The sequence below is a fragment of the Puma concolor genome, chromosome C1 (assembly GCF_028749965.1).
Source record: "Puma concolor isolate L17-30 chromosome C1, mPumCon1.1.hap2, whole genome shotgun sequence".
NCBI classification, from domain to species: domain Eukaryota; kingdom Metazoa; phylum Chordata; class Mammalia; order Carnivora; family Felidae; genus Puma; species Puma concolor.
This window is the reverse complement of record NC_141674.1, coordinates 33,273,666-33,299,190: the sequence shown is the minus strand read 5'-3', so window position 1 is coordinate 33,299,190 and position 25,525 is coordinate 33,273,666. Positions and strand designations below refer to the sequence as shown.

General features: G+C 38.3%; 1 protein-coding gene across 7 annotated transcripts in view; it reads right to left on the bottom strand.

Moving 5' to 3' along the window:
* The window catches only part of CCDC30 (coiled-coil domain containing 30), a 128,613-nt gene that overhangs the window by 81,080 nt on the left and 22,008 nt on the right, over positions 1-25,525 (bottom strand). For all 7 annotated transcript variants that reach the window (XR_015254643.1, XM_086716658.1, XM_086716657.1 and 4 more), the window contains 3 exons: positions 16,792-16,863; positions 10,333-10,448; positions 7,662-7,760 (listed from right to left, as the gene is read on the bottom strand). Coding sequence is in view for 6 of the 7 variants with exons in the window: in XM_086716658.1 (XP_086572784.1) it covers positions 7,662-7,760; positions 10,333-10,448; positions 16,792-16,863 (287 nt within the window). In the remaining variant the exon portion in view is untranslated. The remainder of the gene's footprint in view (positions 1-7,661; positions 7,761-10,332; positions 10,449-16,791; positions 16,864-25,525) is intronic.

The following is a 25,525-nucleotide window of genomic DNA, read 5'->3' as shown; positions in this document are numbered from 1 at the left end:
CATTAAATTTGGCAATGATTTCTTGGATATGACATCAAAGGCACAGGCAATAAAAGAAAAAATAGACAAACTGACCATGAAATTTAGAATTTTTTGTGCATCAACACAGATGAAATGAAACCTATGGAATGGAAAAATATTTGCAATTATATAGCTGATAAGGGATTGATATAAGCAGAAAATATAAAGAGCTCCCAAAACTCAACAACATAACAACAACCTGATTTTAAAATACGCAACGGACTTGAATAGATATTTCTCCAATGATGACATATGATTGATCAATAAACACATGAAAAGATGTTTAACATCATTAATTATTAGGTAAATGCAACTCAAACCACAATGAGAAACTACCCTGTACTCATTAGGATAGCTACCACCAAAACCACAGAAAATAGGTGTTGTTGATGATGATATAGAGAAATTGGAACCCTTGTGAAACTGTTAGTGAGAAAGTAAAATGGTGTAGTCACTGTGGAAAACGGTATGATGGTTCTTCAACAAAATGAAAGCCAGTTACTATAATCCAGCAATTCCACATCTAGGTACATACCCAAAAGAATTGAAAGCAGGGACTTGAATGGATATTTGCACACTTGTGTTCATAGCAGTGTTATCCACAACAGCCCAAAGCTTGAAGCAGCTCAAGTGTCCCTTGATGGATGAATAGATACACAAAATGTGGCAATACAATGGAATTTCAGCCTGAAATAGGAAGGGCGTTCTGACATGTGGTACAACAGGGATGAAACTTGGAAGATATCATGCTAATTGAAATGTGAGTCACCAAAGGACAAATAGTGAATGTGATTCCCCTTATTTGAGGTACCTAGAGTAGTCCAAATCATAGAGACAGAAAGTAGAATGGCAGTTACCAGGGGCTGGGAGGAAGGGCAGAAGAGGGAATTATTGGTTAACGAATACACAGTTTCAGGTTTGCAAGATGAAGGGAGTTCTGGAAGTAGATGTTAGTAATAGCTGCACAACATTGTGAATGTGCTTACTATCACTGAACTGTACACTTCAAAATAGTTATGTGTATTTTATCACAATAACAAACATTTTTGAAAAACAAAAGTAGAACAAAGACTTTTGCAGACAAAAAGAAAAAAAAAACAAAAAGTTGATCACTAGTAGATCTATACCAGGAGAAATGTTGAATCATGGTCTTTAGGCTAAAGAAGTATGGTACCAGGTAGAAATTTGGATCTATGCAAAAGCAATGGTGAACTCTAGAAGTGGTCAGTATGTGGTTAAATACGAAATACTTTTGTTTTCCCCTTAAAAGGCTTAAGCAAAAATAATTAACAATATATTATAGGATTTATAACATCGAGTGTTGTTCTTTTTTATTGAAGTTCATTCAATTTATCTCTTTCCTCTCATATTTTACCATAAGCATCACGGTTAAAACAGGCCACACCTTATACATTTTGTTCAGAAATCACCACAGTTAAATATCCAAGTTTATCACTTCCAGGTTCTACTTTCCACTCAGTGGTAAAACATAATTCAACCACGTTCTCTGCTACTTTATAACAAGGATCTTCTCTTCTTCAGAGTCAAATAGGGCATGTTCCTCATTGCTCTCTGAGGCCTCACCAGAAGCAGCTTCAAAGTTCATGTTTCTAAGCAACATTCCGATCATGGCAATCTACGTATTCTCCGAGAGACAGAAGCTTTCCCTATAGTCTCACTTCTTCATGAACTCTCACCAGAATCACCTTTAAGTCCGTATTTATACCAACAATCCCTTCAAGGCAATTTAAGCTTTTTCTATCTAGCATCCCAACATTACTCCAGCTTCCACATGTAATACAAGTACAAAGCCACTTCTACTGTTTTAGCTATTTGTTATAGAAGGTACCTCACTTTTTGGTACCAAAATGTCAACGAGTTTCTGCGGGCTGCCCTAACAAAGTACCACAAACTGGGTAGCTTAAAACGACAGAAATTTATTCCTCATCACTCTGGAGGCTGGCACTCTGAAGTCAAGCTATTGCCAAAGCAATGTTCCCTTTGAGACTCTGGGTAGAATCTTTCTTTGCCTCTTCTAGCTTCTGGTGGTGGCTGTCAATCCTTGGCATGTCTTGGCTTGTACGTGCATCCCTCCAATCTCTCCATCTGTCATCACATGGCATCACCTGTGTGTCTCTGTCTTCACATAGCATTTCCTCTTCTCACAGGTATGCCGGTCATATTGGATTAGGGCCCATCCTAATGACCTCATCTTAACTTGACTGCATTTGCAAAGACCCTGTATCCAAATGAGGCCGTGTTCACAGGTACTGGGGGTTAGGACTTCAACATATTTCAATGGAGGCACAATTCAGTCCATGACAGAGATTAATAAATAGAGTATATAAAGAGCTCTTGCAATAAAAAGACAACTCCATTAAAACTGGCAAAGAATATGAATAGGCATTTTCTTTTTTTAATGCTTATTTATCTTTAAAAAAATTTTTTTAACGTTTATTCATTTTTGAGAGACAGAGAAAGACAGAGCATGAGCAGGGAAGGGGCAGAGCGAGAGGGAGACACAGAATCTGAAACAGGCTCCAGGCTCTGAGCTGTCAGCACAGGACCCGATGCAGGGCTCGAACTCACGAGCAGCGAGATCATGACCTGAGCCAAAGTCGGACGCTCAACCGACTGAGCCACCCAGGCACCCCTTTATTTATTTATCTTGAGAGAGAGAGAGAGAGAGCTCGCGTGTGTGCATGCGTGAGTGCGCATGCGCGCGCGCACACACACACACACACACACACACACACACACACACACACACACGTGAGCAGGGGAGGGGCAGAGAATGAGGGAGAGAGAGAATCCCAAGCAGGCTCCACCCTGTCAGCACAGAGCCCAACATGGGCACGGTCCCACAAAGTGTGAGATCATGACCTGAGCTGAAGTGAAGAGTTGGATGCTTAAAAGACTGAGCCACTCAGTCACCCCATGAATAGACATTTTCTAAAGAAGATATACAAATGGCCAATAAGCGTAAGAAAAGATGCTCAAGATTACACAGGAAATACAAATAAAAATTACATTAAGATCCTACTTCACACCCACTAGGATAGCTATAATAAAAAAGATAAGACTATAACAAATATTGGTGAAGATGTGGGGAAATTGGAATTCTTATACACTGCTGATGGGAATATTATATGGAACAACTGCTTTGGAAAACAGCCTGGCATTTCTTCAAAAGGGTAAACAGAGAGTTAACATATGACCCAGCAAGTTCACTCCTAGGTACATACCCAAAAGAAATGAAAACATGTCCACACAAAAAGTTTGCATTATTCAAAATAGCCACAAAGTGGGAACTACCAAATGCCCCTCAATTGACGAATGGAAAAATAAAACGTGGTATAATCCATGCAATGAAATATTATTTAGCCACAAAAAAGAGATAAAACACTTACCTATGCTATGATAGGCTTGAGTCTTGAAAATATTATGCTAAAGTGAAAGAAGCCAGATGCAGAAGACCACATATTTTATGATTCCATTTGCATGAAATGTACCGGATAGGCAAATTCTTAGAGACAAAAAGTAAATTAGTAGTTGCCAAGAGGCTGGGGGCTAAGGGAATGGAGAATGACTACTAATGGATATGGGGTTTCTTTTGGGGAGATAAAAATGTTCTGAAATTAGACAGTAGTGATAATTGCATAACTTTGTGAGTATACTAAAATTCACTGCACTGTACACTTTAAAAGGGTGAATTTTATGGCAATGTAAATTATACTCCCATTTTTTTTTAAAGAATAAATGTAATTCTACATAGGTAAGAACTGTGTGCTGAAAACTACAAAACATTGCTGAGACAAATTAAAGACCCAAATAAATGGAAAGATATAGACCATGTTAACACATTGGTGGACCCAATATTGTTAAAATATAAATTCTTCCTCAATTGATCTGAACATTCAATGCCATTCCAATCAAAATCCAGGGGCGCCTGGGTGGCTCAGTCGGTTAAGCGGCCAACTTCAGCTCAGGTCATGATCTCGCGGTCCGTGAGTTTGAGCCCCGCGTCGGGCTCTGTGCTGACAGCTCAGAGCCTGGAGCCTGTTTCAGATTCTGTGTCTCCCTCTCTCTGACCCTCCCCGTTCATGCTTTGTCTCTGTCTCAAAAATAAATAAACGTTAAAAAAAAAAAATTCAAAATCCTACATGGCATTTTTGTCAAAACTGACAAGCTCATTCTAAAATGTATACAGGGGAGTACCTGGGTGGCTCAGTCGGTTAAGTTTCCTACTCTTGGTTTCAGCTCAAGTCATGACCTCATGGTTTGTGAGTTTGACCCGTGTGTTGGGCTCTGCCCCGTCAGCGCAGAGCCTGCTACAGTGCAGAGCCTGCTTAGGATTCTCTCTCTCCCCCCCTCTCTCTGCCCCTCTCCTGCTCATGTTTGCTCTCTCTCTCTCTCAAAAATAAATAAATACACGTTAAAAGATAAAATATATATGGGAATGCAAAGGACCTAGAACAGTCCAAACAATTTTAAAAAAGAAAAACAGAGTTGGAAAGGTTTTCTTTCTGATTTTAAGACTTACAATAAAACAACAGCATGGCATTATTTAAGAATAAACGTAGATTAATGGAACAGAATAGAGTCCAGAAACTGAGCTGTATAACTAATTTTTGCTAAAGGAGCCAAAGTAATTCGATAAAGAAATAACTCTCTTTCCAATAAATGGTTCTGGAATAATTGGATATACATTTGGAAATAAATGAACCTCAACCCTTACATCACACTATATACAAAAATGATCTCTGTTGGTTCATAAATCTAAATGTAGAAGCTCAAACTATAAAACCTTTAGAAGAAAAGAGAGGAGAAATATTTTGTGTCCTTGGTTCTTAGATGGCTTTTATGTCCTATCATAAAATTATAAAAGAAAACTTTGATGAATTGGGATCCATCAAAATTTTAAAACAACTACTCTTCATAAAACACTGTTTTAAAAGACGAAAAGACAAGCCACAGACTGAGAGAAAATATTGAAAATACATCTATCTAATGAAGGACAGTTATCCAAAAAATAGAAAGCATTCCTACAACTTAATATAAATAACTGAATTAAAAACGAGCAAAATATTTGAACAGAGGTTTCATAAAAGAACATACACTAATGGCCAATAAACACATCAAAACATACTCATTGTCATTAGATACTCTCAAAAGTCAAATTAAAAGCACCGTGAGATACCATTACGTGTCCACTAGAATGTCTAGAATTTACAAGACTGACAATAACAATGTTGTTGAAGATGAGGAAGCAACTGAAACTTCCATACCATCGTCAATGGGAATGTAAACTAGTACTACTACTTTGGAAAGCAGTCTGGCAGTTTTTTATACAGTTAAACATGCACTGACTCTATGACTTGATAATTCCACTACTAGGTATTTATACAAGATGAAAAAAAAAAAAAAACCTGGTATGAGGATACTAGTGACAGCTTTATTTTATAACAGTCAAAACCTGAAAATAATCTGAATGTTCTATCAACCAGTGGGTAGACAAATAGTTTATGGTATATCCGCATACAGGGATATTACTCAGCAATATAAAACATGAACTCTTGACACAGGCAGCAACATGGATAAATCTCAAAAGCATCATTTCAAGTGAAAGAAGCCAAACACAAAAGAGTATATACCAGATGATTCTATTTATTAGAAATTCTAGAAAACGTATTATAACAGAAAGTGGTGGAGTGGGGACAGGGCAGGGAGGGGTGTGATGGCAAAGGGGGAGGGAGCTAATGAATATGTTAGGCTAATGAATGTGTTTTCTTTCTTGATTGCAGTGGTCGGTTGTGGTTATACAGGTGTATGCACCTGTCAAATCTCATTGAACTCAACTCTTAAAATATGTATGTCTGTATTGTATTAGGTATTTCAATCAAGCTATTTTATAAAACAAATACAAATAACTTTTAAACATATGAAAAATGCTCAGTCTTACTGTAAATAGATAAATAAACATGAAAACTACATTTGGATACCCATTCTCAGCTCTCATTTAGTAAAAACACAAAATTTTGACAATATATTCAGTTGGTGAATTTTTTACCAAGTGGTTTTCACATGCATTGCTGAAGGAGAGGAAAATGGTATAATTCTCTCTGAGGGATATCGGGCAATATCTACCCAAATTACAGATGTATCTAATCTCTAATCCCATAATCCCATTTCTGTGACTCTATCCTACAGAAACACCTGCATACATGTGCAAAAGACTAGAAACAACCCAAGTGTTCATCAGAGGAGACTGGTTAAATGTAGCACATCCACACAATAGAAAGCTACACTGCTCTAAAGAATGAGGAAGACTTGGAGCGCCTGGGTGGTTCAGTTGGTTGAGCGTCTGACTTCAGCTCAGGTCATGGTCTTGCAATTCGTGAGTTCAAGCCCCATGCTGGGCTCTGTGCTAACAAACAGCTCAGATCCTGGAGCCTGCTTTGGATTCTGTGTCTCTCTCTGTCTGTCTCTCCCCCTCCCCTGCTCATGCACTGTCTCTCTCTGTCTTTCAAAAATAAATAAATGTCAAAAAAAAATTAAAAAGACAAAAGAATGAGGAAGACTTTTTTTGTATGATACAGAAGGATCTCTCTTTTGTATGATACAGAAGTAAAAAGAAAAAGAAATCAGGAAAGGAGGAAATCTGAGTAAATATTCAAATTTCTTACATTTGCATAAAGACATACTGGAAGGATAAGTAAGAAACTAATCAAAATAGTTATTAATAATCAACTTGCTTGTAACTAGAGCCCTACTGAGTGTTTGGGGAATGATTTTGGTAAAAGTTACTGCAGTCTTGATTGTAAATTCCTTCTTTTCTTTCCTCCACTCCTCATTCCCTGCTTTTCTTCCTTTCTTTCCTACAAAAATGTACTGCTTATATGGAAAAGGGTTTTGGAAGACAAGAAAGGACACTAACTCCTTGGGTCAGAACCGAGAAATTCTGTAGCTGTAGTTTCCATGATACCTAAGAGGTCTGGGCTATAGGGCCCAGGGAGCTACAATAAAAACAGCTCTCATGAATGAGACCCCTCAGCAACAAGGGATGTCACTCATCTTAAGTATATAAGAGGAAAGCCCCCCAAAGCAGTCTAGCTCCTTGCCCTGAGTGTCTGAAACAGCCCTATCTAACACATACTGGCTCCTGCTTCATTCCAGCCCTAAAGTCGATCACTTTGTCCACCGCTTCAGATGCTGATCACACTGAAAAGACTAGACACTGTACATGGCGTCTAGGCCTTTCTCGTTCTCTACCCTGGTTTATTACTTTAAGTGTGGCTCCAACTACCCCCTCTCCCACCATTGGTTGATTCTATAAATCAACTTCATTGTGATGATTAAAAATGCTCAAATTGGTTGTCTCTTTGTAAGATTCCTTTCCTCTTTTCTTTAAAAGAAATAATCCATCACATTCTTCACATACATTTCCCCTGTGGGGAAGAAGTGAACAGAAACACATCCTCTGCACCCCAATTTCTTCCTCCACTCTAATTGGCTGAGCAATAGAAAAAGAGGCAATAAGAGGAGAGTAATAAATGATCAGCACCAATCACTCTGGTATACTCTGCAAAAATGGGACTCACTTCAAAATATGAAACCAGAAAGAATAGACTTTCAAATACCTGTTCTCTCTGTTCAGCACCCACAGTTTTCCCAGGGGAGTGGTTTCCAAGTTGCTTATTCTCTTGAGATTCATGAATCTTTCCTTTGAGCCTTTCAACCTTAAATACAAAAGTATTTTAAATATGAGAGTATGGGGTTGGGGAGGGGGTTTGCTTTGCTATTAAAAGGTACTAGTAATACATGAATACATTCTTCACGAAAAAAATTCAACTAACACACATAGGTTTATAGAGTAAAAAGTGGCTCAGTGGGTTAAGCTTCTGACTCTTGATCTTGGCTCAGGTCATGATCTCATGGTTCTTGATCTCCAGCCCTGAGTCGGGCTCTGTACTGACAGTGCAGAGCCTGCTTGGGGTTCTCTGTCTCCCATTCTTTCTGCCCTTCCCCCACTCACACGCTCTATCTCAAAATGAATAAACTTAAAAAAAATGATATTATCCTATCATAACCTTACGCCACAATCCCTTTTCCCTTTCCAGAAACAACACTGTGTGGGATGTACCCTTCTTGAATTTTATCATGCAGGTGTATATATATATGTACATGCATGTATTAAACATATAAGTATATGTCAGTATTAAATATATAAATTTACAAAGACTAAGACAACTTGAACAGTCATTGTTTATTCATGCTTATGATTACATTTAAAAATTATGATAAAACCTACGTAACACAAAATTTACCATGTTGACCTTTTTAAAAAAGTTTTATTTATTTATTTATTTTGAGAGAGAGAGAGCATGAGACAGCATGAATGGGAGAGAGGCAGAGAGAGAAGGAGAGAGAGAATCCCAAGCAGGCTCCACACTGTCAGCATAGTGCCTGATTTGGGGCTCAATCCCATGAACAGTGAGATCATGACTTGAGCTGAAATCAAGAGTTGGACGCTCAACCAACTGAGCCACATGGGTGTCCCTACCATGTTGACCATTTTTAAGCACACAGTTCAGTACTATTAAGTACATTCACATTATTATGTAACCATCACCATCATCAGTCTCCACAATTCTTTTCATTTTCCAAAACTGAAACTCTTTACCCATTAGATAAGAACTCCCTATTCTGTCCCTCTCTTTCCCCCCAGCCCCTGGCAACCACCATTCTATTTTCTGTCTCTGTGATTTTGCTACTCTAGGTACCTCATATAAAGGGAATCATACACTATTTGTCCTTTTGTGACTAACATTTTAATTAACATAATGTCTTCAAGTTTCATCCCTGTTGTAGCACAGGTCAGAATGCCCTTCAGGCTGAGTAATATTCCATTTTGTTTATCTATATATTCCAAATGTATGTGCCACATTTTGTTTATCTATTCATCCATCAAGGGACACTTGCATTGCTTCAACCTTTTGGATGTCGTGGATAACACTGCTGTGACATGAGTGTGCAAATCTGTTCAAGTCCCTGCTTTCAATTCTTTGGGTATATACTCAAAAGCAGAATTGCTCAATCATATGGTAATTCTACATTTACTTTTTTTTTTTTTTAATTTTTTTATAACATTTATTTATTTTTGAGACAGAGAGAGACAGAGCATGAACGGGGGAGGGTCAGAGAGAGGGAGACACAGAATCTGAAACAGGCTCCAGGCTCTGAGCTGTCAGCACAGAGCCCGACACGGGGCTCGAACTCACGGACCGCGAGATCATGACCTGAGCCGAAGTCGGCCGCTCAACCGACTGAGCCACCCAGGCGCCCCTACATTTACTTTTTAAAGAAAGTACCATGCTGTTTTCTATAGTCACTGCAATACTATTTTTCATTCTCAATAACAATGCACAAGGGCTCCAATTTCTCCATATTACTGTCAACATTTTTTTTTTCTGTTGTTTTGATAACAGCCATCCTCTTGGGTATTTATTCATTCTTGCAACAAAATTACTTGAGCAATTAGTTTATGTGGGCTGTTGTGTGAGACACTAGAGATATGACTGTAAAATGAATATAAACTAAAATTGAAGAGACATATATCCAGAACTTACAAGTCCATATTAAAAATCAATAAATACAGGGGTGCCTGGGTGGCTCAGTAGGTTGAGCATCCAACTTCAGCTCAGGTGATGATCTCACAGTTGGTGAGTTTGAGCCCTTCATTGGGCTCTGTGCTGACAGCTCAGAGCCTGGACCCTGTTTCAGATTCTGTGTCTCCCTCTCTCTCTGCCCCTCCCCCACTCACGCTCTGTCTCTCTCAAAAATAAATAAACATTAAAAAAACTAAAAATTTAAAAAATCAATACATTACTAAAAAGAAATAATTCAACAATGTGGCACAACTCAAATTTATCCAATATAATAGAATAATAATTTCTATTTGCTAAATTAAGTGTAAACTGATATCTAAATCCTTATTAAAAAGGTCCTAAACTGACATAAGAGCAGTAACATTACTGTTTAGCACAGGCAGCTAAAATGTATAAAATATAAATACTGATAGGTCATCTAAGTCACAGTATGGCATCTATCTGGGATGCTATAGCCGCCAGTATCAGTCCTCATTAATGACTATATATATATATATATATATATATATATATATATATATATGTATATATATATACAATCATATATATATAGGTAATACATATCTATGTTGCTCTAGCTGCTGATTGTTATTTTATACACATTTAAATAAATTCTAAGAACAAATGACATTCAACAACTTACTACTTCTCCAAGCACTTTTTTTTCTGAGTCAAGTGATCGAACCCGATTTCTTAAAGCCAGAATTTCTTCATCCAGTCTCTGATTACGTTCCTTTGCTTTCTGTAGGTCAATTGAATCTAAAACAGAGAAAAGAACACAGTTTTTTTTGTTTCTCACACCAGACTAATGAGCTGGATATTTTAAACTTTTTTTTTTTAATGTTTATTTATTTTTGAGACAGAGAGAGACAGAGCATGAACAGGGGAGGGTCAGAGAGAGAGGGAGACACAGAATCTGAGGTAGGCTCCAGGCTCTGAGCTGTCAGCACAGAGCCCGACGCGGGGCTCGAACTCACGGACCGTGAGATCATGACCTGAGCCGAAGTCGGACGCTTGACCAACTGAGCCACCCAGGCGCCCCAGAGCTGGATATTTTGAGGATAGGGTTTTTGGCACTAGAGGCTCTTGGAGGAGATGTACTTTTAAAGCAGTGGAGCCTACCTCCTAGAAGTTCAGCAGCAGAGAAAATTATCTTCCTACTTGCTTGTGGTCCTATCTCTCATACATACCACATACACTCCTAGACACTTCTATTCAGCAACGGTAGGGCCCCACAGACAACAAATGGTGAGCCACGAGCAGCGAATGGACAGATTTTCTAAGCTAAATCAAGTTAATGTATCAAAACCATCTTTCTGCCTGCACCACAGCCCAAAAAATGGTAGTCCACTCTAAGACCTGCTCTTTCCAGGGCTCATCAGTTTCCGTATTATTGCAAACTTGCTATGGGAAACTTTCCTGAATTTGTAGCTGTTTCTTTTTAGCCATTTCCACATGTATTTCTCTTATTTTTCTTCTTCTGCTTAAAAGTTTCCTTTGTTGGGACACCTGGGTGGCTCAGTTGGTTAAATGTCTGACTCTTGATTTCGGCTCAGGTCATGATCTCACAGTCTGTGAGTTCGAGCTCCACATAGGGCTCTGGCTCTGTGCTGGTGGTATGGAGCCTGCTTGGGATTCTCTCTCTCTTTCCCTTTCTGCCCCTCCCTTGGCTTGTGCTTCCTCTCTCTCTCTCACACACACACAAATAAAATAAATAAACTTAAAAAAGAGTCTCCTTTGTTTTCCCTCTTTATCACCTGTTTGTATTAATTATTCCTTGTATTTTTCCTTTCTTCCTTTTTTTCCCCCTTGCTTCCTTTTCCTTTCCCCCTCTTAGCATGTAATTTTTTTAATTTGAAAAGTGCTGAACACACACCAAAAAGAAAAAAAAATCATTCACAATCCCACCTTGTATATGTGTCAGTGGGTGGGTGCATATATACAGAGACAGAGACATTTGTTTTTTGGCTTGTGCAATTTTTCAAAGATTTAAATGATGCTACACAATCTGTCTGCAACTTTACCATATCGATGTGTGGGTTTTGTTGTTGTTGTTGTTGTTTTGTATCATGGATGTCTTTACAGGACTGTCCTTACAAAGTCATTTGCCATTTCTCATTTGGAACTACTTTTAAATTAGTTTTACTGGTTCTTGGTTTTCATACAAATGGATTCTTAATATACATATTTTTTGTGTGTGAGGCTTCTTTCACTCAATATGTATTTTGGGTATGCAGCTGTGTCATATCAGTAATGTATTCCTCTTTACTTTAGTCCATTTTATTCATACATCACTTACTAATCTACTGGTCTCAACGCATCCTCTCATTTTATTCTGCCTAGTGCGTTCATTTCCCCTACTGATGAAGATTCAGGTGTGTTGCCAATGACTTGCTCTTATAAACAATTCTAAAATCATTATCCTTTTCCATCAATCTTTAGGTACTTATGACATTACTTCCAAAAAACAAATCCCCAGAAATTGGACCACTGGATCAGCTGATATGTGCATTTAGGAAATGTAATAGATACTGCCAAAACAAATCTTCAAAAAGATTGTACAAAGTTACATTCTGTACAATGACACTCCCCATTTGTCCACACTGGAGGTTACCAGAGTTTTAGTTTTCATAAATTTTAAAAATGCAGTTGAATTATGGCTTGTTTTAAATGCAATATTGTTCTGCTGATCACAAATGGAATATAGGCTTTTAGTTAAACAAACAAACAAACAATGTTATGTTCAAACTGAATATTCTCCTCTAACCCTTATTCACCACCCTCACCCAAAATAATATTAATACTTAGTAAATACTCTTCAAAAGATTCTATATACACACTCTAACATACAGACAAGGGTTTTATTAAAAATATTTAACAACTCTTAAAGCATGGACCTTCACCTGTAAGAATGAGCTCAGGAGGAAAATTCTAGAGAACTGCCAAGTATTATTCCTTTAGCGGCTGGGAAGACAGGGGCTGGAAGGAGCTGGGATAGTGGGGTACGTGGTAGACAGATGAAACACTCAGTGCAGCAGGTATTTACAACTTACGCAAAATTATTCCGGTGTCTTCACGACTCTACTGCCCCACATTAATGTGTACCACTTCATCAAAGTCCTGTGGGCACACACACACATACACCCAGACCCCCAAAATAAAAGCCAAATAACACTGTCCTGCATATAGTACTGTATAACTTGCTTTTTTCACCTGATAACGTATCACGGACATCTATTTGTGTCATGCACATACATCTATGTCATTCTTATTAATAGATGCACAGCCACTTATTTGGCCAATTCATTGTGGAGAAACACAACTACTCCCAAAGTTACTTCTTACTCTCCATACTTTCACAAGTTCTTCTGTAGTCATCAGGGATCCTGTGATATTTCCGCCTGGTTTTTGTTATCAGGGTAATGCTGCCCATATGGAAAGTATTCTGTCTTCTTCAATTTTCTGGAAGAATTTATGTAAAATTGGTATTATTTATTCTTTAAAAGTTTTTTAGAATTCACTAGTGAAGATATCTGAACTCAGAGTTTTCTTCATGAGGAAGATTTTTTTTTCAATATATGAAATTTATTGCCAAATTGGATTCCATACAACACCCAGTGCTCATCCCAAAAGGTGCCCTCCTCAATACCCATCACCCACCCTCCCCTCCCTCCCACCCCCCCATCAATCCTCAGTTTGTTCTCAGTTTTTAAGAGTCTCTTATGCTTTGGCTCTCTCCCACTCTAACCTCTTTTTTTTTTTTTTCCTTCCCCTCCCCCATGGGTTTCTGTTAAGTTTCTCAGGATCCACATAAGAGTGAAAACATATGGTATCTGTCTTTCTCTGTTTGGCTTATTTCACTTAGCATCACACTCTCCAGTTCCATCCATGTTGCTACACAGGGCCATATTTCGTTCTTTCTCATTGCCACGTAGTACTCCATTGTGTATATAAACCACAATTTCTTTATCCATTCATCAGTTGATGGACATTTAGGCTCTTTCCACAATTTGGCTATTGTTGAGAGTGCTGCTATAAACATTGGGGTACAAGTGCCCCTATGCATCAGTACTCCTGTATCCCTTGGTAAATTCCTAGCAGTGCTATTGCTGGGTCATAGGGTAGGTCTATTTTTAATTTTCTGAGGAACCTCCACACTGTTTTCCAGAGTGGCTGCACCAATTTGCATTCCCACCAACAGTGCAAGAGGGTTTCCGTTTCTCCATATCCTCTCCAGCATCTATAGTCTCCTGATTTGTTCATTTTGGCCACTCTGACTGGCGTGAGGTGATATCTGAGTGTGGTTTTGATTTGTATTTCCCTGATAAGGAGCGACGTTGAGCATCTTTTCATGTGCCTGTTGGCCATCCGGATGTCTTCTTTACAGAAGTGTCTATTCATGTTTTCTGCCCATTTCTTCACTGGGTTATTTGTTTTTCAGGTGTGGAGTTTGGTGAGCTCTTTATAGATTTTGGATACTAGCCCTTTGTCCGATATGTCATTTGCAAATATCTTTTCCCATTCCGTTGGTTGCCTTTTAGTTTTGTTGGTTGTTTCCTTTGCTGTGCAGAAGCTTTTTATCTTCATAAGGTCCCAGTAATTCACTTTTGCTTTTAATTCCCTTGCCTTTGGGGATGTGTCGAGTAAGAGATTGCTACGGCTGAGGTCAGAGAGGTCTTTTCCTGCTTTCTCCTCTAGGGTTTTGATGGTTTTCTGTCTCACATTCAGGTCCTTTATCCATTTTGAGTTTATTTTTGTGGATGGTGTGAGAAAGTGGTCTAGTTTCAACCTTCTGCATGTTGCTGTCCAGTTCTCCCAGTACCACTTGTTAAAGAGACTGTCTTTTTTCCATTGGATGTTCTTTCCTGCTTTGTCAAAGATTAGTTGGCCATACATTTGTGGATCTAGTTCTGGGATTTCTATTCTATTCCATTGGTCTATGTGTCTGTTTTTGTGCCAATACCATGCTGTCTTGATGATTACAGCTTTGTAGTAGAGGCTAAAGTCTGGGATTGTGATGCCTCCTGCTTTGGTCTTCTTCTTCAAAATTGCTTTGGCTATTCGGGGCCTTTTGTGGTCCCATATGAATTTTAGGATTGCTTGTTCTAGTTTTGAGAAGAATGCTGGTGCAATTTTGATTGGGATTGCATTGAATGTGTAGATAGCTTTGGGTAGTATTGACATTTTGACAATATTTATTCTTCCAATCCATGAGCAGGGAATGTCTTTCCATTTCTTTATATCTTCTTCAATTACCTTCATAAGCTTTCTATAGTTTTCAGCATACAGATCTTTTACATCTTTGGTTAGATTTATTCCTAGGTATTTTATGCTTCTTGGTGCAATTGTGATATTTGGGGATTTTTTAAACATACTTCTGTTATTGCTTTTCAGTTTAATTCTATTATGGTCAGAGAACATAATTTGTGATTTCAGTTCTTCCACAGAAATGTATTTTATGGCTCAGTATGGTCTCTCCTTGTGAACATTCCATGTATACTTGAAAAGAATGTGTCATCTGGTGGAGTTTGCTATAATTATCAATTATAGAAATTATCAAAAATTTCCATAATTATCAATTTCTATAATTATCATGTTGGCTGGTAGTGTTCTTAAGTCTTCCATATCTTTACTGATTTTGTTTTATTGTTCTATCAATTACTAAGGAGGCAGTGTTTATAACTGTATCACATACTTTTGAAAAGGAGGGTTAACAATCCTGATCACCAATTACAATGTTAGGGTTCTTTTCTCCTATACATCCAAGCAATCATTGGACACCAGCCAGGCATCCTATAATTCCACTCAATTCTGACACTATCTAGCTGGAGATAACATCAGATTGCACAGTTTCAGGGTTCAGTCCCACAAGAATGTTCGCCACTTCAGATGCCAATGGCAAACTCATGTTGTTATGTGTGCTTCTGACTGACTGGTTATAAATCAGAGGTTGCCACGACCCCCATCTTGGTCTGATTACTTTGTTAGAGTGGCTCACAGAATTCAGAGAAACATTTTACTCACTAGATTGCCAGTTTATTATAAAAAGATATAACTCAAGAATAGCCAGATAGAAGAAATGCACAGGGCAAAGTATGAGTAAAGGGGTGAGGAGTTTCCATGTCCTCTCTGTGGACACCACTCTCCCCAAATCTCCATGTGTTCACTGACCAGAAGCTCTCCAGACCCTGTCCTTTGGGGTTTTTATAAAGGCTTCATTCATAGGCATAAGTAATTAAATCCATTGGCCATTGGTGACTAAACTCAGTCTCCAGCCCTGTCCCCTTCCAGCATTGGTAAACCAGGGGCTTTCCAAGAGTCCTCATTAACAAATTTCCACATGGGAAATTTGCAGGGTTTTAGAAGCTTGGTGTCAGAAACAGGGCCAAAGACTAAATATAAATTTCTTATTATAAATCACAGTATCACTGGGTAAGCTCAATTTTAGAATTATTTAAAACTGGTAACACGTTTTTAATTATTTTTGTAGTTGCTAACCATTACAACACTCAACTTTTGTTGTATTATTTATAGTTGGTAGCATTTTTACAGTCAAGCCAGGGACAGGTTAACTAATTCACCATGGATTCCAAGCCTATTGGCTTCCCAGTGAACACGTGTGTGTGAAGTATTGTTAAATTCATCATAAGGTGTCTTGATGTCAGGGGCAAAATAGGTATTATTTGTGTTGACCACAGGTTTTGGAGTTAGATACATGAGTATCTGACTAACCCAGATATGTGGGTTCTAATACTCACTCTGCATTACTTAATTCATTAATACTTAATGTAGCTATTGGATAGCTCACTTAACCTGCCATAACTCAGTTTTTTTTGTATTTGAAATGGGAATAATAATACTACTTGGAAGGGTTGTGAGGATTAGAGTTCATGCATATAAAGTGCCTGGGAGAATACCTGTTACTTAGTAAGCAGTAAGTGATAGTAGTAGTAATAGTAGTAGAAATAAGTAGTAACAATGGCAATAGTGCTTTATTATTATTATTATTAAAGATATTATTATATTAAAACATATTTAATACACATTAAATTATTGTTTAATGTATTATTAAACATTATATCTACTAACATGCATGACTCACCATTCTCTTTCAGCTTTATCAAATTTTCTTTCAAGTGTTCTATTTCTAGTTGAGCCTTCTTAAGTGCAGAGTCTAAAGAAAAAAGAAACAAAATATTTCTGTAAGGAGTGAATGGTTAGTGTAATGATCAAATCTGAAGTGTTCTCCTGTTTTGGAACACTCTATTTCTGCTGATTTTCCTTTAAGTTTCTGCATAAATGTCACCTCCAGGAAGCTTTCCCAGACTCCTTTTAGTGTTCCTGCTGCACCTTATTATTATTCCTGATTATCTGATCTGACAATATTTCTGTTTCCCTAACTAGATTCCATGCTGAAGAGTTTGGGACTACTATAAACAAATAGAAAAAAAGCTAAACTTTTTAAGCATGGTATTATCAGCTTTAAAAAAAGAAAATTATACTCAGAAATATTAAAATTAGTTCCTGCAATTAGTAATATTTAGAATTTTACCAGTAGTTGCTAGACATATCAAAACAACAGAATTTCATGAAGTATCTTTTGATACTATTCAAGAATTATATGAAGATGGCAGAATGGTATAGGGCAAGAACATGGAGCATTGGAGTCAACCGGATTTGCGTTTTCTAATCCAGGTTTTATCATTTGGCCTCCTGGAGTCTAGTCATCACCAATGGTATGTCTGGTTGGCTTCCTATGTCAGGATGAAGAACCTCCGAGAGGTAAGAGACTAAGGTGAATCTTATGAGATCATTCCTAATCACAAAGTAAGTACATCAGCACAATCGTGCATGTCTCATTATTGATCCCCAAACGCTCAGTTCTTTGGAGTGAATCCTAGTCTAATCTACCAGATTCACCTAAAATTAGATTCTGACCATAACAATACTATTACTGCCACTGCTACTGGCAACAGCAGTTACTAGCGTCAGATGTATTAACATTATAACAAACCTTCAGAGTAGATATTAGCATTCTCATTTTATAGATAAGATAAGGGAGGCTCAGAAGAATTAACCAACTTGCTCAATGTCACACAACAAGCAAATGGTAAATCTGAGATCTGAACTCAGGTCTGTTTGACTGCACTGTGCCAGAGATGTAAGAATTACTCTGTTTTACTAAAACAATGATTTTCCTAAGTGTTCATCTATGGAAAGAGAGGGAGTAGAATGATAGCAGGTGGAAGGATGTTTCAGAGAGAGTGAAGAGCATAAATGAAAGAGAATGGGTAGGAGAGAACATTGAGTGTTCTGGGGACTATATGTAGTCTGATACTGCTTGGGCCTACAGAGCAAAGGATTGGGGGAAATGTGAGATATGAAGCTGGATAGATACGCAGGAGGCAAACCAGAAAAGCCTTAGAGAGCTCAGAATTTACTCTACACAATAAATTTTTTTATGGAAGCTTAAAGTACCGAGGAGGTAATTGAGAGGTTCTGTGAACATTAGATTTAATTTCCACTTAAAAAAAAAAAACCTATTTCTACAATAACACATACACCAAATATGTCATATACCAAAGTCAGGTATATCAGAGACCACCAAATGCATGAACTCGTACTGCCAGGTTAGCATCTCCTGTCATGTCCACACAGATATTTGAAAATCATAGCTCTCTCTCAGAGCATTTAAACTAGTAATATTTCTAAAACTGTGTTGGTTTTATGACCAAGTTTCTGTGACCTCTCTACTGTTTGACAGTTTTATTTTCTAAGTCTACTCCTTTTAGTGGTTGTCCTGGGTATTTTTTTAAGAACTTTTTTTATTAGGGAAAATTTCCAACATATACAAAAGTAGATAGAACAGTTATGGAAACACCTATATCTATCATCCAGCTTTTTTTAAAATCATCCAGCTTTTAACAATTATCAAGCCATGGCCAATCTTGTTTCATTTCTATCCATAACTATTATACACTAGTTTTCTAATGCTGTAAAGCAAATCACCACAACTCAGTGACTTAAAAGGAGGGTACCTGGGTAGCTCAGTTGGTTGAGTGTCTAACTCTTGATTTTGGCTCATGTCATGATCTCGAGATTCGTGAGAGGCTGAAATCAAGGTATGAGCTGGGTATGAGCTGGGTGTGTTCATCTCTGAGGTATTGGGAAAGAATGCAGTTCCAAGCTCACTCAGGCTGCAGGCTGAATTCAGTCCCATGGTTGTAGGACTGAAGTCCCCACCTCCATGCTAACTGTTAGCCTGGGAGCTCTATCAGCTTTTAGAAGCAACCAACATTCTTTGCCACGTGGTCTCTTCCATCTTCAAAGTCAGCAAAGGAGAATTTACCTCACATCAAATCCTTCTCACACTTTGAATATCTTCTTCAGGGAAAAGCCTAACCTCTTTTGAGGGCTCGCCTGATCAGGTCAGTCTCACTTAGGATAATCTCTCTTTCTTAAAGCCAATTGATTTGGGACCTTAACTACATCTGCAAAAGCTCTTCATAGCAGCATCTATATTGTAGTTGATTTTTGAATAACTTGGAAAAGGTATGTGTATACCAGGTGAGGCTTGTGGAGACCATCTTAGATTTCTATCTAATACACCTATTTCCACCAGTTCTTCTATTTTTTTTTTTTTTTAAATTTTTTCAACGTTTTTTATTTATTTTTGGGACAGAGAGAGAGCATGAACGGGGGAGGGTCAGAGAGAGAGGGAGACACAGAATCGGAAACAGGCTCCAGGCTCCGAGCCATCAGCCCAGAGCCTGATGCGGGGCTCGAACTCACGGACTGCGAGATCGTGACCTGGTGAAGTCGGACGCTTAACCGACTGCGCCACCCAGGCGCCCCTGGTTCTTCTATTTTTAACAGCTTTATTGAGGTGCAATTTATATACCATAAAATTTGCCTTTTTAAAGTGTACTATTAAATGACTTTTAGTATATTTACATTTGTGGAACCCAACACAATCTGATTTTAGAACATTTCTATCACCCATTGAGAAACCTCATGCCCATTTAGTTAACCCTAATTCCCACTCTTAGCCCTGGGCAACCATTAATCTACTTTGCCTTTTCTGGACACTTCATATAAATATAATCATACAATATGTGACCTTTTGCATCTGACTTCTTTACTTAGCATTATGGTTTTGAGATTCATCCATGTTGTAGCAAGCGTTAAGTATTTGGTTTTTACAGGCACATTGTCTTCCATTGCATGAGTGTTTGGAGTCCCCTAAATCACTCCCAGGTTCGGTGACTCTTAGGACTTGCCTCACTGGACTAAAGACATACTAATAGTCACAGCTGATACTTACTACAACAAAAGGATACAAAGCAAAATCAGCAAAGATAAAAGGCGCATGGGGCAAAGGCCAGAGGAAATCAGGCTCCAGCTTCCAAGAGTCTTCTCCAGTGGAGTCACACAGGGTGTGGTTAATTTCTCCAGCAACAAACTGATCATACATGTGAAGTATCTTCTATCAGGGGAGTTCATTAGAGATTCAGTGCCCAAGGTTTTTGTTTGGGGCTAGCTAGTCACATATATACCACTTCTGCCCACCAGGTACCAAAATTCCAGATTCTCAGAAGGAAGGCAGGTATTGAGCACTGTGATACTGCAATTTGTGATTAGAAATATAGATTTGACCTTATCTTCAACCCATTTCTGGCACAGAGATCCTAAAACCCTTGGAATTTCCTAAGTGATGAGAGCGATAAAGCCATCTTATGTTAATGAGGTGACTTTTGGCCAGCAATTAACAACAGGGGCTGGTTTCCAGGAGAACCAACCATGGGATTAGAGGTCCTATCCTCTGACTTCCAGGGACAGGAGAGGAGCAAGAGGTTGAATCAATTACCAATAGCCAATGATTTAATCAACCATGCCTGTAGTGAAACCTCTGTAAAAACCCAGAAGGAGAGGGTTTGGAGAGCTTCTGGGTTGCTGAACACATGGAGGTTTGGGGAGGATGGTGTAGTCAGAGAGGACATGGAAGCTCTGCACCCTCTCCCCATACTTTGCCCTATGCATCTCTTCCATCTGGCTATTCCTAAGTTATATCCTTTCATAATAAACCAGTAATCTAGCAAATTAAATATTTCTCTGGGTTCTATGAGCCACTCAAGCAAATTCATCAAACCCAAGGAGGGGGTAATTGGAAATTCCAATCTATAGCCAGTTGGTCAGAAGCACAGGTGATACCCTAGGCTTGCAACTGGCATCTGAAGGAGGGGAGCAGTCTTACAAGACTGAGCCTTAGCCTGTACAATCTGACACTATCTTCAGGTAGACAGCGTCAGAATTAAAGGTAAATAGTGTCAGAATTAAGTTGAAACGTAGGACACCCAAATGATGTCCAAGAATTGCTTGGTGGTGTGAGAGAAACACCCCTCTCCCACCTTGAAATTGTATCCTAAGACCCTATATAAGTATAAACCACACTGTTTGCACAAACAGTTTAGGCACAGTGAGCCCCTATTATCAGTTAGGGAATGGTGGGAACACTCCCAAAATTCAAGTTCCCAGATGCTAGTCAAGGGCTGACCTCACAAGCATGCCTTTCTAAGGACAGCAGCGTCAGGTCTCTGTTAACTATTTCCTACACAGAATTACTGTATCACATTTTGTTTATCCATTCATCCAATGAGAGACATTTGGGTCACTTCTATCTTTTGACTATTGTAAATAGTGCTCTGAACATTCGCACGCACATTTCTCTTGGGTAGATACCTCAGAGTTAAATTGATGGGCCACATGATAATTCTACATCTAACATCTTGAGAAAATGTCAAATTATTTTCCAGTGTCTGCACCATTTTACATTCCCGTCAGTAATATATGAAGGTTCTAATCTTTCCACATGCTTACCAACACTTGTCATGCTTTGTTTTGTTTTTTTTGTTTGTTTTTGGTTTTTTATAGCCATTCTAGTGTGTGTGTGTACTGGTATCTCATTGTGGTTTTAATTTACACTTCCCTCGTGACTAATGATATTGAGCATCTTTTCATATATCTTCTCCAGAGAAATGTCTACCCAAATATTTTGCTCATTTTTAAATCAAGCTTTCTTTTACTATTATCAGAATTCTTTACATATTCTAAATATAAGTCCTGTATCAAACATGATTTGCAAACATTTTCTTCTAGTCTGTGAGTTGTCTTTTTCACTTTCTTGATGTTGGTTGTTTTTTTTTTTTTTTTATATTGCAAGTGGTAATTTTTATTTCATTTCTCAATAGTTCTTTTTTTTAAAGATTTTAAGTAATCTACACCCAACATGGGGCTCGAACCCACAACCCCAAGATCAAAAATCACGTTTCCCTCGACTGAATCAGCCAGGCACCCCTCAATAGTTTCTTGATAGCATATAGAAATAAAATTGTTTTCCTTTTATGATTTAATGAGTCACGTAATTATTCATCTATCTGTAAATATTAGATTCATGACAATAATATCATTATTTATTTGTGTCACTATTAATATAAAACAAATCCAAAAAACTGATGAATAGAAATATTCACATCTGATTGGGACATTCAGATGTTGTTTTGTTTTGTTTTGTTTTAATTTTTTTTTTCAACGTTTATTTATTTTTGGGACAGAGAGAGACAGAGCATGAACGGGGGAGGGGCAGAGAGAGAGGGAGACACAGAATCGGAAACAGGCTCCAGGCTCTGAGCCATCAGCCCAGAGCCTGACGCGGGGCTCGAACTCACGGACCGCGAGATCGTGACCTGGCTGAAGTCGGACGCTTAACCGACTGCGCCACCCAGGCGCCCCTGTTTTGTTTTTTTAAAGATTTTATTTCTTAAGGGGTTCCTGGGTGGCTCAGTTGGTTAAGTGTCTGACTCTTGATTTTGGGTAAGGTCATGATCTCGTGGTTTGTGAGTTGGAGCCCTGTGTTGGGCTCCACGCTGAGCACAGAGCCTGCTTGGGATTCTCTCTCACATTTTCTGTCCCTCCCATGCTCATGCTCTCTTTCTCTCTTTCTCAAAATAAATAAATGAAACTTTTAAAAAATTAAAAAATATATTTTATTCCTTAAGTAATCTCTATACCCAACATGGGACCTGAACTCACAACCCCAAAATCAAGAGTCACATGCTGTACTGACTGAGCCAGCCAAGTGTCCCAAGATGTTGCATTTTGAAGTATAAAAGTTTCAATTTGGGGGATACCTGGGTTGCTCAGTCAGTTAAGTGTCTGACTCTTGATTTTGGCTCAGATCATGATCTCACAGTTCATGGGATCAAGCCCCGCATTGGGCCCTGTGTTGACAGAGTAGAGCATGCTTAGGATTCTCTCTTAAAATAAATAAATAACTTAATTTGTAAAAAGTTTCAAATTTTGACTGAGTCCAATTTATTAGTTTTTCTCTCACCACTTTTGCTTTTGGTGCTTTACTAAAATATCATTGCCTAATCCAAGATCATGAAGAGTTACTATGTTTTCTTCTAAGAGTTTTACAGTTTTAACTCTTATATTTAGCTTTGTGATCCATTTTGAGTTATTTTTTTTGTGTGGGTGTGGTACAAGGGTCTTTATAAAAGCAAATCTCAGACATATTGTTCAACCATAAATATTTCACTATATATTTCTAAAAGAAGTCTTTTTAAACATTCAATACACATGTGGTTAAGAAAATTTAGCAATTCCTTACATATCCAGTAAATATCCACATTTCCAATTTTTTTCACAAATGTTAAAAATTTGTTTCAATCAGTATCGAGTAAAGTCCACACATTATAACTGGTTAATAATTCCCTTAAATGAAAAAAAAATCATCTTTTTCATATAATTTATTTATTGAAGAATACTATAAATATTTGACATTAATTCTTTTTTTATTCTTTTTTTTTAATGCTTATTTTTTTTTTTTCAACTTTTTTAAATTTATTTTTTGGGACAGAGAGAGACAGAGCATGAACGGGGGAGGGGCAGAGAGAGAGGGAGACACAGAATCGGAAACAGGCTCCAGGCTCTGAGCCATCAGCCCAGAGCCTGACGCGGGGCTCGAACTCACGGACCGCGAGATCGTGACCTGGCTGAAGTCGGACGCTCAACCGACTGCACCACCCAGGTGCCCCAATGCTTATTTATTTTTGAAAGAGAGATAAAGAGTCGAGAAGGGGAGGGGTAGAGAGATGGAGACACAGAATCCGAAGTGGGCTCCAAGCTCCGAGCTGTCAGCAGAGCCCAGAGCCTGACACGGGGCTCGAACTCACAAACCATGAGATCATGACCTGAGCTGAAGTCGGACACTTAACCGACTGAGACACCCAGGTGACCCTCTTTTTTTATTCTTGAAGAATATCTTTGTTATTGTCCAAAATTTTTCATTCCCATCCAAGGTTTTGGATGTGATATAGACAGAGGTAGAGATTAAGCTAAAATAGAGTCCTTCATTTAAGGGTCAATTTGGGGGCACCTGGGTGGCTCAGTCAGTTAAGCATCTTCTGACTTCAGGTCATGATCTCATGGCTCATGAGTTCAAGCCCCTTTTCAGGCTCTGTGCTGACAGCTCAGAGCCAGGAGCCTGCTTCAGATTCTGTGCCTCCCTCTCTCTCTGACCCTCTCCAACTCACACTCTGTCTCTGTCTCTCTCTCTCAAAACTAAATAAACTTAAAAAAATTTTTTTTTTTTGAAGAGTCAGTTTGGGGGCACCTGGGTGGCTCAGTTCTAAGCATCTGACTTTGGGTGAACATAAGCCCCACTTCAGGTAAAACTGGAGCCCTGAATCAGGTGAGCCCCACTTCTCTCTGTCTCCCTCTCTCTGTCCCTTGCTCACTCGCAACCTCTCTCTCTCAAAAAAAAAAAAACAAAAAAAACAACAACAAAAAAAAGGGTGTTGAAAGTAGACTGATACTTGGTAAACACTGTTGTATAACACATTTACCTAGGAATACATTCTGACTTGTAAACCGATGACTCAAGAAGTTATATCTAGGGCACACTTTGGTACTACAGATATTTTATTTTAATTTTTTTGATACTACATATGTTTTTAAACTTTTATTTTTACATTTATTTATTTTTGAGGCACAGAGAGACACAGCACGAGTGGGGAGGGGCAGAGAGAGGAGACAGAATCCAAAACAGGCTCCAGGCTCTGAGCTGTCAGCACAGAGCCCGACGCAGGGCTCGAATTCACAAACCATGAATGAGATCATGACCTGAGACGAAGTCGGATGCTCAGCCGACTGAGCCACCCAGGTGCCCCATGATACTACATATGTTTTTAAAGGACTTGCTAATTCAGCTTCCCAACAGCCCCCCAGTATACTTACTGTGGTGACAACTTTCAGTTAATAGTTTAGGATCTACCAGACCAACCAACTGCTGATGGAACAGAGTGCCATGTGATTGAGTTCTGTTGTGTCCAAATGTGACTAAAAGGAATGGGTGTCCTGCTTTTCCTTTTTCCTTCTGTATTGCAAGCAGCAAAGACTGCTTCTCATCATACTCACATAGCCGAATTTCTTTTCAAAATTTTTTTAAAATTGGGTTTCTAACTTGCATCCAGTAAAATTCACCCTTATCGGTGTACGGTTCGGTGAATTTTAACAAATATATATAATGGTGTATATACCCTATTAGGATATAGAAAAATTCCATATTCCAAAAATTTCATTTGTGTTCATTATTTAAAACACATACTTAACAAAATCTCAACCCTCCTGATATTGTTTTTAAACCCACGATCAGTTTGGCGGAATAATTACTGTTTTATACATTTAACCCTTTAAAGATATGATCCTAAAGAAACCTATATGCTGCATTTGAAAATCAGCCTAATTTCATAATCATTGTAAATTATAATATAGAA